Source organism: Pristiophorus japonicus, chromosome 1, assembly GCF_044704955.1.
Source record: "Pristiophorus japonicus isolate sPriJap1 chromosome 1, sPriJap1.hap1, whole genome shotgun sequence".
In the NCBI taxonomy this organism is placed as follows: Eukaryota; Metazoa; Chordata; class Chondrichthyes; family Pristiophoridae; genus Pristiophorus; species Pristiophorus japonicus.
Genome location: NC_091977.1, coordinates 295,620,799 through 295,640,880, shown reverse-complemented (window position 1 = coordinate 295,640,880; position 20,082 = coordinate 295,620,799). Strand labels below are relative to the sequence as shown.

General features: G+C 42.2%; 1 protein-coding gene across 4 annotated transcripts in view; it reads left to right on the top strand.

The window, feature by feature from the left end:
- The window catches only part of rnf19a (ring finger protein 19A, RBR E3 ubiquitin protein ligase), a 108,063-nt gene that overhangs the window by 50,671 nt on the left and 37,310 nt on the right, over positions 1–20,082 (top strand). Inside the window, exons 2-5 of one of the 4 annotated variants that reach the window (XM_070888481.1) lie at positions 4,312–5,060; positions 9,492–9,700; positions 13,162–13,303; positions 19,095–19,257. In XM_070888481.1, the coding sequence (XP_070744582.1) occupies positions 4,474–5,060; positions 9,492–9,700; positions 13,162–13,303; positions 19,095–19,257 (1,101 nt within the window). In that variant the 5' untranslated portion in view covers positions 4,312–4,473. Of the gene's footprint in view, positions 1–4,311; positions 5,061–9,491; positions 9,815–13,158; positions 13,304–19,094; positions 19,258–20,082 lie in introns of all 4 variants that reach the window. The other 3 variants (XM_070888480.1, XM_070888479.1, XM_070888478.1) reach the window with 3 other exon arrangements.

Sequence of the window (20,082 nt, the reverse complement as noted above, 5' to 3'; positions counted from 1 at the left end):
AATCACTGGAAGCTGAAGTTCAGCGAGTTCATGTGGAGCACATATACAGTTCATATACCAGGCTGCCACCGATGATGATGAAAGTGCTCCTCAATGGCATCCCAGTATTAATGAAGCTAGATACGGGGGCCAGCCAGTCCCTGATGAGTATCAAACAGTTCGAAAGGTTGTGGGTGTCCAAGAGCAGGAGGCCAAAGTTATTGCCGATTGACGTACAGCTACGAACATATACAAAGGAGATCATTCCGGTGCTAGGCAGCGCCACGGTAGTTGTGACCCACAAAGATTCGGAGAACAGGTTGCCACTCCGGATTGTCCCAGGGGACGGTCCCGCACTACTGGGGAGGAGTGGGCTTGCTATCATGAACTGGAAATGGGGCGATGTCAATGTAATTTCTTCTGTGGAGCGAGTATCATGCTCACAGGTCCTGGACAAATTTGACTCATTATTTCAACCCGGCATCAGCATTTTCATGGGGGCCAAGGTAGTGATTCACATAAACCCGGATGCCAGGCCAGTACACCACAAGGCCAGAGCGGTGCTGTACGTGATGCGGGAAAAGATAGAATGCGAATTGGACCACCTGCTGAGGGAAGGCATCATCTCGCCAGTCGAATTCAGTGACTGGGTGAGCCCGATCGTGTCGGTGCTCAAGGCGGCTGGGTCGGTCAGGATATATGGCGATTACAAGGCCACCATCAATCGGGTGTCACTTCAAGACCAGTACCCGCTACTGAGAGCGGAGGACCTCTTTGCAACGCTATCCGGTGGCAAACAATTTTCAAAATTGGACCTGACAGCTTACAAGACCCAGGAGCTGGCATGTGAATCGAAGAAGCTGACCACCATCACGACACACAAGGGGTTGTTTGAGTATAACAGATGTTCGTTCGGCCGGCGCAATCTTTCAGCGAAATATGGAAAGTCTCCTCAAATCGATTCCAAGGACGGTGGTTTTTCAAGACGACACCTTCATCACGGGTCGCGATACTGAAGAACACCTCCACAACCTGGAGGAGCTGCTACGCAGACTGGACCGGGTAGGGCTGCGACTGAAAAAGGCGGAGTGCATCTTCTTAGCTCCAGAGGTAGAATTCCTGGGGAGGAGGGTAGCTGCAGACGGGATCAGACCTACTGCATCCAAAACGGAAGCGATCCAGAGAGCACCCAGACCCCGTAACACGATGGAGCTGCGTTTGTTCCTGGGGCTCCTGAACTATTTTGGTAACTTTCTTCCCAAATTGAGCACGCTGTTGGAGCTGCTACACGTGCTCCTACGCAAAGGTCGCGATTGGGTCTGGGGAACAGCCAGGAAAGGGCATTTGATAGAGCACGCAACTTGTTGTTCTCTATCAAACTGTTAACGTTATATGACCCATGTAAGAAACTTGTTCTAACGTGCGATTCGTCATCCTATGGGGTCGGGTGTGTGTTGCAGCATGTGAATGCCAATGGTCAGTTACAGCCGGTAGCTTATGCCTCCAGAAATCTGTCCAAGGCAGAAAGGGGCTACGGGATGGTCGAAAAGGAAGCGCTAGTATGTGTATCTGCAGTCAGAAAAAAATGCACCAGTACCTGCTTGGCAGGAAATTTGAGCTGGAGACAGATCACAAACCCCTAACGTCCCTTTTGGCCGACAAAAAAGCCATAAATGCGAATGCATCGGCCCGCATAGAGGTGGGCACTTGCGTTAGCCGCCTGTGACTACACGATTCGGCACAGACTGGGCACTGAAAACTGCGCCGATGCACTCAGCAGGCTCCCACTAGCCACCATTGAGGGGGCAACTGAGCATGATGCTGAGATGGCCATGGCTGTTGAAGCTTTCGAAAACGAAGGCTCACCTGTGACAGCCTGTCAGATTAAAGTCTGGACAAATAGAGACCCGCTACTGTCTTTAGTTAAGAAATGTGTCCTGAATATTGACTGGGCAGCCACCTACAGGGCATCCCTGAGGAATTTAAACCGTTTCATAGGCGCAAGGATGAACTCTCGATTCAGGCCGATTGCCTACTATGAGGAAACTGAGTAGTCATGCCTCAGATGGGCGGAGAGGTGTTTATTAGAGAACGCCTCAATGAGCACCCGGGCATTGTCATGATGAAGGCAATTGCCAGGTCACACGTTTGGTGGCCAGGAATAGATGCAGACCTGGAACTTTGTGTTCGCAGGTGCAACACGTGTGCTCAGCTGGGCAACGCACCCAGGGAAGCCCCCCTTAGCCTCTGCTCCTGGTCCTGGCCCACCTAGCCATGGTCACGCATCTATGAACTACGCAGATCCTTTCATGGGAAAAATGTTTTTGGTTGTAGTAGAAGCCTACTCCAAATGGATTGAGTGTGCCATTTTAAGTTCAAGCACATCCTCTACGGATAGTCTACGGGCAATGTTCGCCGCCCATGGTCTACCGGATGTCTTGATCAGTGACAATGGCCCGTGCTTCACAAGCTCTGAATTCCAGGACTTCATGGCAGGCAATGGAATCAAACATGTCAGAACGGCCAGGCGGAACGAGCAGTGCAGATAATCAAACAGGGGATGCTCAGAATCCAAGGGGGTTCCCTACAAAGCCGCTTATCACGCCTCCTGTTGGCCAATAGATCCCGATCACACTCGTTCACAGGGGTTCCACCCGCAGAGTTGCTAACGAAAAGGATGTTCAAAACCAGGTTATCCCTTATACACCCTACTATGAAAGAAATTGTTGAGAGCAGGCATCAGTCACAATGTGACTACCATGACAGGAATGCGAGGGCGCGATGTATTGATGACAATGACCCTGTTTTTGTCTTTAATTACGCTGCAGGGCCCAAATGGCTTGCAGGCACTGTGATTGCCAATGAGGGGAATAGGGTTTTGGTAGTTAAGTTTACCAATGGACAAATCTGCTGCAAACACGTGGATCAAACTAAAAGGAGGTTCAGCAACCCCATAGAAGAAGCAGAGGAAGAACACGATGTAGAGTTTACTCCACCACAGGTGACCGAACACCGGAACCAAGTGGAGGAGAGCCCAGTCACTGTGGGCAGTCTGGACAGGCCTGAGGCACCACTAACAGCAGACACTCAAGCCAGCGCCCAACAACCGAAGCCCCAACTCAGGCGCTCTACAAGGGAGCGTAAACCACCAGAGAGACTTAACCTGTGATCCCAATAAGACTTTGGGGGGAAGGTGATGTCATGTATTCAACTATCATTGTAACCCACTCCTAACCTGGACTTTCAGGCATAAAATGGAAAGCTCCACCCACCTTCATCACTTGAGGTCTTGGTAAAAAAGGTTAACTGGTCACAGAGTTAACCTCTCTCAAGTATGGGCCTCGTGTGCATTTATACTGTATAGTAAGGACATATCAATGCCTGTCTTTTAAACTTCATTAAATACACACGTATGTCCGAAATATGTGTTTTATGGTTGTTTGAAGTTTCATTTTATCTGTTTAAAAATAATAGGAGGTGTGGGTTGTGTGGCCTTTTCTGTTTGGGGGGTGGGGGGGGGGAAAGGATTTCTAAAGACATTTTATGAATTATTTCTACGTACAAAGTACTCTTTTTGAGTTTAGTGAATCGGATGAAATACTTGAAAGGGCAAAATAAGACTGGAGTTGTCCCCAAGTTGATGCTGATAAAAAAATGAGTGGGGTGTATATATGTGTGTATATTTTATTCTCTTCCTGCGTATGAGTGGGGCAAGTGACGTGTTCAAAAACTTCGAGCAATGCTTTTTCAAGCTGACCTGCACCACTGGTGAATTCCCTCACATTCTTTTTCTTTCTCTCTTTCTCTTTCTCTCGCCCTTCCCTGTGAGGAAATGTTTGGCCTCTGCTTGGCACTACCCCACAGCAGCAGAGCTGATTTGTATCTCAGCAGACTGGTGGTGCCCAATGCAAACTGGCTCCCTTGTTTACTCATTTCAGTAGTTGGCATCAGAAATATTTTTTTGTATGTTGCTGTGCTGGTTTGAAGTTTTTTTCCCCTAAAAAAACTGCAACTGCCTATCCTAGTTAAATTTACTTAAATGCCATCTATACAGGAAGTTATTTTTCATGATTTAAAAAAATGTGGTCCTGTTGCATACTTCCCCTCCCCTGTTTGTTAGCTAACCTTTAAACTAGTGTTTGCTAGCTTCGTAGCACAAACATCAAAGGTACATATATTTTAGTGAATGTTCTTTAAAACCATATCAAATCTAAAGATAGCACTGACCAGCAATGTTAGAAATGATTATACTGGTGCACAGAATGTGGAATACCATTTATAGCATGAGTCTGATTGAAAGATTTAACAATTTCCTGTTCTTTTCTTTTACAGAAATTTCAGGAACGCTTTTTCCAGTAAATTGGCTTGTGATCTCCCAAGGATAGCCACATTTGATGACTGAGAAAGTTATAGAACATGGATTAGGACTTGGAAGAACACTGCTTTGCAGCAAGTTTTCAAGACTGAAACCTCTGAAAGAGACGTGCAAGAGAAATGAGTTTACATCGCAATCAGCAAATGGGCTCAGACCGTGACCTGCAGTCCTCTGCATCCTCAGTCAGTTTACCTTCTGTTAAAAAGGCACCAAAGAAACGCCGTCTTTCACTTGGGTCCCTGTTTCGAAGGAAAAAAGAGTCCAAAAGGAAGTCCAAGGACTTAAATGGAGGAGTTGATGGAATTGCAAGTATTGAAAGCATTCATTCAGAGCTATGTACTGACAAGAACTCCATATTGTCAACCTGTGGCTCTTCTGAAAGTGGGACTGCATCCACCGACAAACAAAGTGGAGACTTCCTTGAATGCCCTTTGTGCCTTTTGCGTCACTCTAAGGACAAATTCCCAGATATTATGACTTGCCACCACAGGTCGTGCGCAGACTGCTTGCGGCAGTACTTGCGGATAGAAATCTCCGAAAGTAGGGTTAATATCAGCTGCCCAGAGTGTACCGAGAGATTCAATCCCCATGATATCCAGTTGATTTTAAATGATGATTTGCTGATGGACAAGTACGAGGAGTTTATGTTGCGCCGGTGGCTGGTGGCTGATCCAGATTGCAGATGGTGCCCTGCTCCAGATTGTGGGTAAGGAAACACACATTGGATGTAATGGTTGTCACGGAGGGGAAAGGGGAGAAGAGGGAATACATGGGTTCTTTTACTTCTGCGTGTTTCAAAATATTGCTACTTTGGAGTTATTAATTGCATTCTGTCAAAGGGAGTCGAGCATTAAGGGGAGCAGGCAGGGAAGTAGAGTTGAGGCCAAGATCAGATCAGCCATGATCTCATTGAATGGCGGAGCAGGCTCGAGGGGCCAAATGGCCTACTCCTGTTCGTATTTCTTATGTTATGCTATATTCTGTTAACCCAGTAAAGCACGATGTGTGTGTGTGTGTGTGTGTGTGTGTGTGTGTGTGTGTGTGTGTATATATGCTATCAGAACATGAAACATTATCATTAGGTCAGTCTAATTTTTCATAATGCAAGTTGCCCCTTCTGAATCTGCTGCAAAGTTATAAAGCATCATAAACACTAAGTTTTGATGCCTGAAAATCTCTGCTCGATGCATCCTGTTCACCTGGCAACTCTCCTACTCGAGCATTCAGCATTTGATTGAAACACGAAATAAATATCTTTAGTTCACTTGAGCTCAATTCCATTTTGAGCCAATATGTTCTCACAGTAAAAAAACACACGCATTGACCGAACTCTTTGCATAACTTGTTCAGGAATGCAGGAAGAGGCGTCAAAAGACACACACTGCCTGACCAAATGTGAAAATCGTAACACTCTGCCTTTCTTCCTTAAAAGAATAATCTTGTGAGAATCTGAGCTGCTGTTAATCCTCTAGTGTTCATGGGAAAAAGTACACGGTCTAATTTTAAGACTAGGAGAAAAGCATTTTTTCTCTCATACTTTAAAGAACCTTTTCAGTAGCCTATGCAGTGGCTATTCTGTTTTTGGAATTTCCAAGATTGGATATTGAAAAGTGATATTTGTTATTCAGCTACTGCTCCTGGCACCGTCAGCTGCTCATTGCTTTGAATAATGCTGCATTCGAAAAATATGACTGTAGTATTCCTGATTCTTGTAATTGTGCAGATAAGGGAGTCAAGGGTGATGGGGACCGGGCGGGGAAGTGGAGTTGAGGCCAGGATCAGGTCAGCCATGATCTTATTGAATGGCCGAGCAAACTCGAGGGGGCCAAATGGTCTCCTGCTCCTATTTCTTATGTTCTTATGTTATGTTCTTATGCAGTAAGATCTGAAGTCAATAAAATGTCAGTTATTAATTATCCTACTTTTTCTTTTTTTTTTAAAAACTTGTAGTTTTGACATAGGCGGAAGTGAAAATGTGACAATCACAATGCTAATATACTACACAAACTAATGAATATTTGTTAAGCTTTCAAATTAACTTGGAAATGGGGAAGGTAAATTCCCACCAGTACTTAAGTGAGACCATTACAAAGCAAAGCACACTTTAAAAGCAATTCGTATTAACTGAAGTCTTGTACATGGTAACTGGGTCTCTGATTCTGGCTGAACCTTCAGCTTTGTGTGTGCAATTTAGTTGTTACTGGATTTTTATTAAGTAGCTTTATTGATCCATAGCCAAGTGAATGTTGCCACAGATCTCAGTCTCTATGAAAAGTCTGGGAATCTCTTAGAAGGTTGGGCTTTTTTCACCTGAGAAATGAATTAAAATGTAATTAGCGTATGGGTGACTGTGGTAGGAATAATCTCAAAATCCAGTGGTGAACAGTGGAATTAACTAGTTTTAAATCACTTGGATGACTAGCATTTCCATTGCATAAATTCTAGCAGATTAAATGTGATTTGTTACTGCACACCAATTGAATTGTAATCCATTTGTTAATCAGTGTCCGCTTCTTACTAAACAGGAGCCAGTATAGAAAACCTTAAAGGAATATTCCAGATTATACTTTCAAATAAAGCAGTCTGTTTAGTAATAAAACTAGACTTGCAAGCCCACCGTATGTTAGATGTCTTATTGCAGATTTGCTTAGGACCATGTTCAGAATTCATTTACCCTGGAGATTGTCTTTTTCTAAACAGTTGTCTAATGTACCAGCACCTTACAAATGCCTGGTAAGGAAGTGATTAAGGATAGTCTCACGTCATCAGAAAGCCATTGGTGAACTAAATTGGGCAACATACACGTACCCAGTACTGTCTTTAAAGCATATTCATATCCTGCTCCTGGTTGCTATTCACTGATTCCTGCTAGAAGTGTGAGGGAAAGCTCAGCTGTGATGTGTCCAATGATGCTCAGAATCACCTTGCATATGAAAACTGAGCTCTTGGCTAAGGTGTCAGTACCCAAGGATGCATACCACACCATGAGTCACTGCCATTTTATTGTTTAAAATATGCTAATGGGATATTTATGATTTAGTAAGATGAAGATATTTGAAAATGTGCTTTTGTTCATGGGTGTATCACTTAAATTCTGCTTTTCGTCCAGCAAGATTTTTTTATACCTGATAATATATCTCATAGACCAGCAATGACTGATTTCCCTGTAAAAGCCTTTAGCTTTGCAGAAATAGTTTTAAGAATTTAGAATCGGCACAAAAGAACAGAACAAAAACAAATGGTGCACTTACCAGGATAAAAAGCAGAAGGTTTATCTTCAAAGACCAAAATGATTCGTGCTGTTGGGATAGTTCTCGCAATTTTAAAATTGATGAGAGATAATTGCATGTAGTTATTTTTAATTCTCTATATGCATGCAACTTGAGAAACAATGTATACATGGGCCAGGACTGGACACAATACTGGGTGTTCAGGCCTATTTAGACAGCACATACTGTTGACTTCAAATTTAAATCTAAGTTTGAGAACACTGAAAGCAAATCTAGATTCAATAGGTTAAGTATGTGCTTCAAGGAATCCTACTAATAAAGAATTTTAGTATTTAACTGTTTATTGAATGAGTAGGACATCAGACTGAATATGATTGCCAGACACGAAGAAACAAATGTATTTCCCAAGTGATGCACAATATGTCCCACAGCATACAAGCTGCTGTTTTTCTGGGCCCATTAGTTATTTAATCCCAACTAGATGTTCTGCTTAAAGGCGTTTCGAGTAACCCCAACAGTGTGACCAACCTGAAGCCTTGGAACAGAAAGCAATATTCCAAGGTTTCCTGTGTTGTCCCTAAGATTTTAGTAAAGCTCAAGGGTGGGCATGGGGCATTTTTGTACTTTGCTAAAATCCTACTGACAACACTGCAAAAATTTAAACTGGAGAGCACCCAGGAGTACAATTATAGATTATGGCCATTCAACATTGGGTTTCATATGCAGAGAGTATATTGAGCAATATAACACCAGGGTGACTCTTACTCTGGACATCAGCTACTGGAATGTATTGTGCTGCATTATTCTGTGCTCTCTCATCTTGCTTGCTGTTGCACGCACACTCGCTCGCTCTCGCACACACTGTAAAGCTGCGGCCTAAACTGACATCGCTTCTCTGCTGGTCAGCACAATTTTAAAACAGTCCTTCTCTGACTGCAAAACTGAAGACAGGCTTGAAATGAGCACTAAAAACCCAATATTATACTGAGATTGGAGACTTCTGGCCACCAAGCTCATAGAGAACTACAGTCAAATGAACGAGTATACTCGTCGTCCCATTCTCAAAGGTTTTCGATATAGCTATCAGTCAAACCCAAGCCCTAATTTTTGACAATGGCAAGAAAGTCTGTGATTGATTGAATACAGTCACTACAGCCATTTAAACAATTAACATTTGCATTCCATGTTCTGCTTTCCTTAGCAATTTGCATCTTATGAAGCCCTTTGTAGCCCATCCTGTCTGGTGTTTCTGCTCAGGACTCCTCTTTTGAGAAGTTCTCTGTGACTGGGCTTTTAACTCCAGAATACAAGTTTAAATTTAACACTGGCAATTAAGTGAGTCTGATCTTAACAGCTGTTCTGTATGTTCACCTTGCTGTTAATTAATGCAGCTCATCCATTCATATCTGCCCTGTCTCCAATTGTTTGCTCGGTCTCCCTCTGGAGAGATTGGAGAAGCACACGTGCGAAAGATGCAGACATCTGGTTGAAGTCGCAATGGTTTACTAATGTAACAAACCCTTGGGTTACACTATTGTGAGAGCAGATGTAGGGCAGTGTGAATCAACACCTATAAAGTAAGGTGCTTAGACCGTTTATGGGAACGACTGAACCAGAGAGGGTATCTATGGCCGTCCCAAATTTGTAATACTGATCTAATTGGTCAATTTGGGAGTTGGGGCTTAGATCAGAGCTGCTTTGCAGTAATTATGAGTACAGGCAAAATGGATCTGAAGGTTTGTACGAAGGTGCTGAGTGATTCAAACTTCGCCTGAAAAACTTTTAGAATGCATGTGTGGACTGTTTGAAATCAACGATTTTATTTGATGTCCGGTGAAACTTCATGTCCAGTAAGGACTGAATTTGTTTTCATACAGACAATAATTCATTTATTTTTGTTTTTGCAGTTATGCAGTGATAGCGTTTGGCTGTGCCAGCTGTCCAAAACTTACTTGTGCCCGTGAAGGATGTGGCACTGAGTTCTGTTACCACTGTAAGCAAATATGGCATCCAAATCAAACCTGTGATGCAGCACGTCAACAGAGAGCACAAAGTTTACGATTAAGAACAATACGCTCGTCGTCAATCAGCTACAGTCAGGAATCTGGTGCAGCAGGTACAGAAAACTGGACTCTTCGTAGATACGTTCAGGACGAGATTTCGGGAAGAAAGGGGTTACCTGAAATAAACAGCCTCCTGGTCAATCAGATTTTACCATCTCGCTCCACAGGTAACCATTTTCTTGAGGGAATCTCCTCCTATAGAAATGCATGTCATGTTTTGTTTGTAGGTTTCCAGAATTATTGTCCTATTCACCTGTTTAGGTGATATTGTAAACCATATAGATTTTTTAAAGTTCTTTTTGCCAAGCAGCCCATTAACCCAGTCAAAGTGTTAACTATATTGATCTTGCCTACGAAGGTATTATCAGAACTTGTCCGCCCATACAAGTTTAGTCTTGCTGGCAAGAAAAATGACTACTTGAAAACTAGTCCTTCAGATGGGACCTTTTGCCTTCTACTAAACTATCCCATTCTACAACCTCCCAATAGTGTTTATTTGTGTGATCATCAATAACATTGTACAATTTATCTTGCAAACTACTTGTAAGCTTGCGAGAGCCTAGTTAGAAAACGTTCCCGTGCGCAGTTGCATTCCTAACTCTGTCCATAAATGGTAGGCTTGGTTGCTGGCCAATGAAACCAAGATCAGACTGCAGAATGACTCATTAAATGCTGCTGCAATTTTTCTGGATATAAAGTAGAAGCTTCATTTCGAGTTAAGAAAACAGCACATCAGACATTTAATTGAGATGTTTCGCTATAATAGTTGAGCTTTTTTTTTTTAAAAACAGTTTCTTTGAAATTCCCTTTCTTGTCTTTTTAACTTTACCCCTCCTTTCTACTGACTGTTCCATCAATGTGAATACTTTGTGTTTTGTATTATTCATTTAGAACACTAGTGTAGGTTTAATGTTCGTGATTTATGCCAGGTCAAGAGATGCAGCCATATTGTCACAGAAGGCATTTTTCCAAACTTGGTTACAATTGATTTGGTGAACCCATTCTTGCATACATATATGTGTAGGATGCTAAACTATGTCAACAATGTGGATAAGTTGTACACTGTGTGGATATCGGGCGGGTGGTGCCTTTACACAACCTGCCCAATGTTCTTGGTAGGAGGCTCGGGCTTCAATTCCATTTGATAAGCTGTGAGCACCCGTTGGGGTGGGTGGGAAATCTAGTGGCTCTTCAGAGCTGAGCTGGAAATAATGGGTTAAAGGGTGATGGCTCTAAAGGGCCATTTATGCTCTTCCTGGCTCAAAAGACAGAAATTTAACTGGGTTAGGCGTGTTTGGTAGCAATGGATGGAGGGTGCGTGATGCACTCTCTGTTCATTGGTACCTTTTTTTAAATTGTAAGCATTTTTTACATCGAACTTACAGCACAGAAACAGGCCGTTCTACCTAACTGGTCCATGTTTATGATCCACATGAGACTTCGCCCACCCTACTTCATCTCGCAATATCCAGCTTCCCTATAAATACATCTATGCTTTTCGCCTCAGCCATTCCTTGTGGTATTGAGTTCCACATTCTAACCACTCTGCGGGTAACTAACTTTCTCCTGAATTTTTTATTGGATTTATTAGTGACTATCTTGTATTTATGGCTCCTAGTTTTCATATTACAAGTAGGGTTCTCATCTGAAACAGGCAGGCGTCTGGGCCACCCGTGTGAAGGTCCAAATTAAATACTGGCAGGTGGAATGGGAATGGGCCTTAAGTTCAGCCGCACAACCTTTGGAGTGCAAGCGCCTTGTTCACGCCCAGCAGAGTCTGAACATCAGCTTCTATGGGCCCAAGTTTCCACATGATTCGCGCCTGATTTTTAGGAGCAACTGGTGGAGAACGGACTATTTTAGAAATCGCAATTCTCCACATTTTTTTTTCTGCAGTTCTAGTCAGGTAGAACAGTTCTAGTTTAGAACAGAATTTTTTCTTCAAAAGGGGGCGTGTCCGGCCACTGACGCCTGATTTGAAAGTTTCCGCAGTGAAAATGTACTCCAAACTAAAGTAGAATGGCGCCAGTGAAGATTTTTGTAGAACTGAAAAAACCTGTTCTACACATTAAAAAATCAGGCGCAGGTTACAAATTAGGCGTCCAGAACGAGGTGGGGGGAAGGGAACTCATTAGATTCGACAATAAATCCTTATTTATACTTCTATAAATATTATACAAATAAATCCAACCTGAATAAACATTTATAAGCCAAGAAAAGATTAAATAAACCATCTTCCTACCTGTGTGAAAGTGCTTCAGCCAGGGAGAATTCTGCAGCCGTTCGTGCCGCTGAGCGGGAAGGGGAGAGAGAGAGAGAGAGAGGGAGGGAGAAGGGGAGGGTGGGGAGAGAGGGAGGGGAACAGGAGCGGGTGTCGGGTCGGGGGGGGGGTGGGGAGAGCGGGTCTCGGGCGGGGGAGCGGGTGTCGGGGGGGAGCGGGGGTCGGGTCTAGTTGGCGGGGGGGTGCGGGGAGCGGGTGTCGGGTCCGGTCGGGGCGGGGAGCAGGAGCTGGCCGTGGGAGGAGCCTCATTCACGCAGCCCCAGTGAGGCCATTGGGCCAGGGCTAGGGGCTGCGTGCTTCGGGCTCCTCCCACACAGTTCGGCGCCTGGAGCTACTGCACTTGCGTGCCGACTGTAGCGCGCATGTGCAGAGGTCCCGGCACTGTTTTCAGCGCAGGGACCTGTCTCCGCCCCCCCCACAGCTCGTGCCGGCTGCGCCGAGTGCCATAGGACCTGTAAGTCGGTGGAGAATATCGAAAATTTTTTTTAGGCGCCGTTTTAGGCGCGAAAAACGGGCGCCCAGCTCGGAGGGGCGCCCGTTTTTTTTGCTGGGCGCCCGTTTTTTTTTCTTGTGGAAACATGGGCCCTATGTCTTGCATACACCACAGCGCACTGTTGAACCCTACTCGGCCTTTGTAGATAAAATGCTGCAAATGGGTCATGGAAATTCTACTTTTGATGCAGTAGAACAGTATGTACTTTTCATGTCATAGTAGCTTTAATTTATTTTATAATTAATTTCTAGGATAGTCAGACCTTCTGGCTTGCTGGTGTAAGACCAACTCCAATTGCTGAATTTGGCTATGTTAATAGTGAACTTTATGTAATCCTAAAAGTTTTAGTTCTCTAAAATGTAAAAAGTACTTCATAAAGACACTGTCATATCTGATCATCTGAGCTATGGCTTATTAGTATGGTCATTTATGGTCTTTTGTGTATAGACATTTCATTGTGGAGCACTTTAGAAATGTTACTTTTTTCCCCATTAAAAACTACATAATACATCGGGAACCAAATAATTATAAATAGAATGACTATATACTAAAAATCAGGGAAAAAATGAAAATAAAAGTGCACTTACTAGGTCTGACTGTTTTACGAACTTCCAATACTGGCTATGTACTGTTTAATTCAATCTACAATACATTGATCCATTACGGTCTTGCCTAACCATTTTATTTATTTCTATTTATTAATAATGTGATTTATCGTGGTTTCTTCTTTTTTGCAGCAGATGATATTAAACCTTGTCCGCGATGTGCAGCATACATAATAAAAATGAATGATGGAAGCTGTAATCATATGACTTGTGCAGTATGTGGTTGTGAGTTCTGTTGGCTCTGTATGAAAGAAATCTCTGACCTGCACTATTTAAGGTAAGTCATCAACAGTAACTAAATTTTGGAAACCCGATGATTCGAGATATGTGAATATTTTAGGATTTATTTTTCTTTCCAAATGGAGCACATCACCAAAAACAACTTGCATTTATATAGTGCCTTTAACGTAGCAAAAAGTCCCAAAGCATTTCATAGGAGCGATTATCAAACAAGATTTGACAACAAGCGAAAGGAGGAGATATTAGAGCAGGTGACCAAATGCTTGGTCAAAGAGGTGGGTTTCAAGGAGGTGGTTAGGGAGGGAATTCCAGAGCTTAGATTCTAGACCGCTAAAGGCACAGCCACCACTGGTGAAGCAAAGAAAATCAGGGATGCACAAGAGGCCAGAATTGGAGAAGTGCAGAGATTTTGGAGGGTTGTAGATTACAGAGATAGGGAGGTGTGAGGACGTGGAGGGATTTGAAAACTAGGATGAGAATGTCAAAATCGTTATGCTTGACCAGGAGCCAGTTTGATCAGCGAGTACAGGAGTGATGGGTGAACAGGACAGTGTGTGTTAGGATACAAGCAGCAGAGTTTTGGATAGGCTCAATTTTACAGAGTGCAAGGTGGGAAGCGGGCCAGGAGGGCATTGGAATAGTCGAGTCTAGAGCTAACAAAGGCATGAAAGATGAGAGTTTAAGCAGCAGATGAGCTGAGGCGGGTCAAAGACACGTGATGTTACAAAGGTGGAAGTAGGTGGTCTTGGTGATGGAGAGGATATGATATCGGAAGTTCAGCACAGGGTTAAATAGGACGCCTCGGACATTGGCCAGCAAGAGGAAACGGAGGCGGTGACTAGGGAACAGAGTTTATGGTGGAGACCGAAGACGGTGGTTTCGGTCTTCCAATATTTAATTGGAGGAAATTTCTGCTCATCTAGTACTGGATGTCGGACAAGCAGCATGACAAATCAGAGGCCAAGAGAGATGGCTTTGAGGTTAGAGCTGGGTGTCATCGGCATACACGTGGAACCCTGACGTGTTCTCTATGTCTGCATGCCTTTTCTATCGGTTTTTTCATTATTAATTCCTATGTCCACATTTAGAATGGAAATTGTTTTTATAAACTTATGTTGTAATTCTACCCTCTTGCAAGTAGAGGCACTGCAGCACCACCACTGACAGGAAGTTGTAATTACAGCACAACCTGTTTACGTAGGCAGTTGCCATTATAAATATGGGCATAGGAATTTAAACTGGAAATATGGAATTTTAATTTAGAATGGGAACTGGATTATACCTGCATGTCTTAGTCCAATTATCACCTGGGCTCTAACCCTGTTTCACCCAAAGACTACATTTAGTCTTGACTTTCTGTGTGCAATGCACAGGAGGTTGATGAGTTAAAAATCTTGTGTGGGGTGCACAATTATTATCCACAATGTCAGTATACTTGTCTCTCAATCCTGTCGTATTTACTATTGTAAATTACTGTCAACTGTCACAATGTAGTTGCAGATGCTGGCCTCTAGGTGGCTCTGTGGAATGAATTTCTAAAATGACTACTAACTTCATTGCCATCCTGTATATAAAAGTTTGTATCATCAACTGACTGCAGGCAACGCCCTGTGTAGTAACTTACTCCCATTATTTCAACTAAATAATAGTATGTTGAATACTAAACTGGGTTCAGCTTAACTTCTGCAAAACTGCTTATGGAACTATCTTCCTTTCTATTTTAAATGCAACATAAATGGGATTGGAAATTTTGATCCTAGAATGGTTTCAGCACGGAAGAAGGCCATTTGGCCCGTTGAGCCCGTGCCGGCTCTCTGCAAAAGCACCTCAGCTTGTCCCACTCCCTCACCCTTTCCCTGTAGCCCTGCAAATTTTTTTCTTTCAGATATCTATCCCAACTCTTTTCAAAACTGTGATTGAATCTGCCTCCACCACCCTTTCAGGCAGTGCATTCCAGATTCTAACCACTCGCTGTGTAAAAAAGCCTTTGGTTCTTTTGCCAATCACCTTAAATCTGTGTCGTCTGGTTCTCAACCCTTCTGTCAACGGGAACAGTTTCATTCGACTCTGTCCTGACCCCTCATAATTTTGAACACTTCTATCAAATCTCCTTTCAATCTTCTCTGCTCTAAGGAGAACAACCCCAGCTTCTCCAGTCTATCGACGTAACTCAAGTCTCTCACCCCTAGAGTCATTCTCGTAATTCTTTTCTGTGCCCCCTCTAAGGCCTTCACATCCTTCCTAAAGTGCGGTGCCCAGAATTGGGCACAATACTCCAGTTGAGGCCAAACCAGTGTTTTATACAGGTTCATATAATTTTCACGCTTTGTACTCTGTGCCTCTATTCACCTTAAACATTCACTCCCTCCACCACTGGCGCACTGTGACTGCAGTGTGTACCATCTGCAAGATGCACTGCAGCAACTGGCCAAGCCGCCTTCAACAGCACCTCACAAACTTGCGACCTCTACCACCTAGAGGCGCATGGGAACACCATCACCTCCAAGTTCCCCTCCAAGTCACACACCATCCTGACTTGGAAATATACTGCCGTTCCTTCAATTTCCTGGAACTCCCTTCCCCTGCAACACTTGGAGTACTTTCACCATGTGGGCTGCAGTAGTTCAAGACGGCGGCTCACCACCACCTTCTCAAGTGCAATTAGGGATGGGCAATAAACGTGGGTCTTGCCAGTGACGTCCACATCCCAAGAACGAATATTAAAAAAATGTGAAAACAGTAGTTTGAATAGTTCAGTAAATAATGGTTGCTTTCTAAACAGTATTCCAGTTTTCCTAATTTAGAATTCCTATTATTTTCACATAATAGCTTACTGCAATTTTCTGTTATCTGCTTGAAAAGGCAGCCATTTACAGCACTTCAGTGATGTCAGATATACTAAAGTGACACTGAAAATCTAAATGAAATGGAAAATGCATCACTTACGGGAACAAAACCAGTTTACTTCCTTAATGTTTCTGAAGCTCTATGGTTATGCCAATCACATATTTCGCTTCTATCTCATCCTCAACAGCACATTATTTCCTTTGTTCATTCAGTATGCTTAGTAACACAGGTATGTTTAGACTGATCTATGGACAGTTGTGCCCAGAACTTTGTTCAAACTACCATGCTTTGTACTTGGAAATTCCTGGGGGAAAATTGAATAGTTAAAACCTGAATTATCAAGATGTTAGACTGCTAGTAACTCAAATGTCAGTAAAGTACAGTATTGACATTACATCTAACATATTTTTGAAAAAGGTGCAGCAAATAAATAGTGACGTGTGCCCTGATTATAAATGATATTTCAAGCACTTGGTAAAAATTTCAATGGTGAACAACTTTCTGAGATTCAGTTCTTTGAGTCACATCCCACTGCATTCTGAATCATTCTTATAATGTCATTAGATCATCCCTATGGCAGAGATTCATCAAATCAGCAGCATACAGCATGTTTGTTAGAGAATTTGCAACAAGTTTGGAGTGTTGGGTGGAAGACAGCATCTGGGTAGATACAACAGATCCCGGGGTTTATACGCACCGCCAGTGCCAAATTCAAAATTTGGGGTGATCTGTGATTACATTTTCTTTTGTGGAAATGTAAGAGAAGGCTTAGTTATCATTAAATTCTTTATTAGCAAATTGACAATCATTTTTTTTTAAATCACGAAGTGGATCCAAACATGTCTTTGCTCATCTTGTATCCAGGCACTTAGAGGTATCACACAGTTCTTATTATTACTTAAGAAAAATGCTGAACATGTTTTTAAAAAAAAATTAATTTGCAGTTTTGTAGTGTCAGCAAAATTAAAAGAATAACTGACCGCTATTGAAAAGTTCTTGCCGTTTACAATACTTTTTGTATTCATTGAATTAAAAAAAAAATTCAATCTATGGAAATGATGTGTATAAAATGTTAAAACTCAATGTTGCATATAATAATCTTTTAAAGCGACTTATTGACTGTTTGAATGATCGGCGCAACATTTGCATGGCATTTTTTTATTGGGGGAAGCAAAGTGTTTTTAAACATATAAATGTTGCTTTACACAGTTTGTGTTTAGTCTAGTCTTCCTTAACCTTGTAAAGTTTGCCTTTCTGGCACCAAAACTGTAATTATATTTTTCTCCCCAGTAGACGAGTCAGTTCCTCAGACTTCTTGTACAAGACCATATGTAGGAAACATTCACAATCTGTCATTCACCCATGGGAGTGTGAGAGATAGAACACTTTAATGGAATACTCTCCGTTGAGACCTTGCAATCCTGAGTGGTAGTGAGAAAAATATTCTCCATCCTTTTTAAAAAAAAATATATATATATACTTGAGTAATTTTTAAATAAACTTTCCAAATAGCTGCCACAATGGTTCCATTAGTGAAGGCAAATGTAATCAATACATATAAGGTCAGAAGGTTCCACATTCAATTTCCAATCTGTGCATCTAGAACAGCAGTTAGGGTGCTACAACTGGCTTTAGTTGCCCTGGGCTGGGAAAAATAGCCAATATTCCGGCTCTTGATCACTGTGCATTGATGTAAATGGGGGCTTTGAATGAGGACAGAATCGAGTTTGGATATAATGCTCCCTGCGGTTGAATAGTCTGCCTCTCTCTGTCCGCACTCGCGTGTACAAAATGTGCAAGGTATCAGAAGGTTGCTGACACTAGTTCAACTATGCCAGCGGAAATCAGAGCCTGCAGGAGAGGAAGAGAAGGAGAGCGGGGGGAAAAAGGGGGAGAAAACTGTCTGGAAAGAAAGCACTGAGTAGGCAGGCGCCAGCTCCCAATCAGAGCGACCACGTTTGTGATGCTTGAGATGAGGCATGGAAACATAACCGTTTATTGTTTGGCATTGGCTCTCGGGTTCCAACCTCAAACATCACAAGAATGGTATCTATGACTGAGAGATCAACCAGTATTTGAATTTTTAAATCATTTCATTTTGAAGTGTTTTTAATTTAAATGGACTTTCTGGGGCCCCTCTGATCTGATCTACATCAGAAGTCAGCAGCTATTTTTTTTTCTAATCCGAACAGCTGTTCTTTTTTTTCAATCACTGGTAACTAAAAGGAGGAGGAGAACAGGAATGGAAACTGATGAAAATTGATTTGAGGGATTAATGAAGGAGAAATGTAAACAAGCAAAAGAACTTGCAATTAAAGCTCCATCGTGTGAGCAGTCTGACAGGAAAATGAGCCAGATTTTTAAAGCATTTCATCATCATTACAATAATTTAGCCTGTCCAAAGGGAAGGTATCCAGCTCGTGTGTCAGTTGATAACTGTAAGTGCCATTAATACGACAGTTCTCCCTGCTACTTGAAAGAAAACTGATGGGACTGCTTTATTAGTTGTCTTGGTTGGTGTCCTTGGGGTTCAGCTTTTGTGATTTGCTGAGTGCAATTTGGCATCCTACCCTAAATCATTGGTCCAACAATCACGTGATTACAAATTAAGAAGCACAAATTCTGCTTGTGTAGCTGTTGAAGTGGTTTGTTCAGATTGTCTGTGAAATTAACACTCATTTCAAGGGTGATCCAGCTATCTCAAACTACCATTGAAATAATGTTAGCAATTGTTTAAAACCTCCTGCCCAGGAAATTACATTAACCATGGATTTCAAATGTCAAATGATCGTTAATTTTGCAATACTTGAATATTTTGAAGTATCTTTGTTCCATAATGTGCTGTTGCTTTTATGGTCAAATGGGAGACTTTCAAAGAAATGTTTGCATATTTTTGAAACCACTTATTTAAAAAAAACTATTTACTCATAGTCGACATGCCTTTCTTAACTTTTGTTTTTGTCTCCTGTGCATCTCTCTAGTCCTTCTGGCTGCACGTTTTGGGGAAAGAAACCTTGGAGTCGTAAAAAGAAGATTCTATGGCAGCTTGGCACGTTGGTTGGTGCTCCAGTAGGAATAGCTCTCATTGCAGGGATTGCCATTCCAGCCATGATTATTGGCATTCCTGTATATGTAGGCCGAAAGGTATAGTATAGACATTAGTATTTAAAGTGCTTTCAAACAGGTTGTGCGGGTTTGGAACAAAGTATTTATTGCCAAGTAAGTTTCCTGATGGCAATTAAAGCTACAGTGCCTCCTGGAGGACTTGGAGTTCAATTTGTTCCTGAATTTTGATTCCTGGATCCAAAGCAGGATGACTATTGAAGCAAGTAGTACTGTAAGTGAGGGCCCCAGAATAGTACTTTGTGTAGTGCTGTCCTGGTAAAGAAGGTTTCTTTATGCTCAAACATGGTTAGAAGTACCTTTCCAGTAGAGGTTCCTTCTGCTTTAACGTTCAATGACTAGAATATCTGAATTGCTCATTTTTAAAGGCAGATTTGATTTTTTGGTGGGGGTTGGGGAGGTGAGAAGACAGGACAGATAGAGTAGGGAGAGGAAAACCCCATATGTAGTCTTCCAGGACTGCAGTGTACGTTTTGTACCAACTTGTTTCTGGCAATCTAGTAAATTTAAGAAACATTTTAAATTCCGCTTCTACTTTGTGTGACATTGTGAGTTGTTCAGCTGTCACCACGTGATGATACATTTTCAGTTGCAAGAAGTATAGCACTGTCCAAAAAAAGTATGAGAATTATGGTGAACAACACTAACAAATCTTTGCCATGACAGATCATTAACACAGTATTTATACAGGTACAACCATTAAAAAAAATAGTTCAAGGCCCATTCTAAATTAGAACAAAATTAACAAATTCCCAAAGAGAAAAGGCTTCTGTGCCGTAGACGTCACAAATATATATAATATATATATATATATATTTTTTTTTAAATCTTATTTTCAGTTTGCCA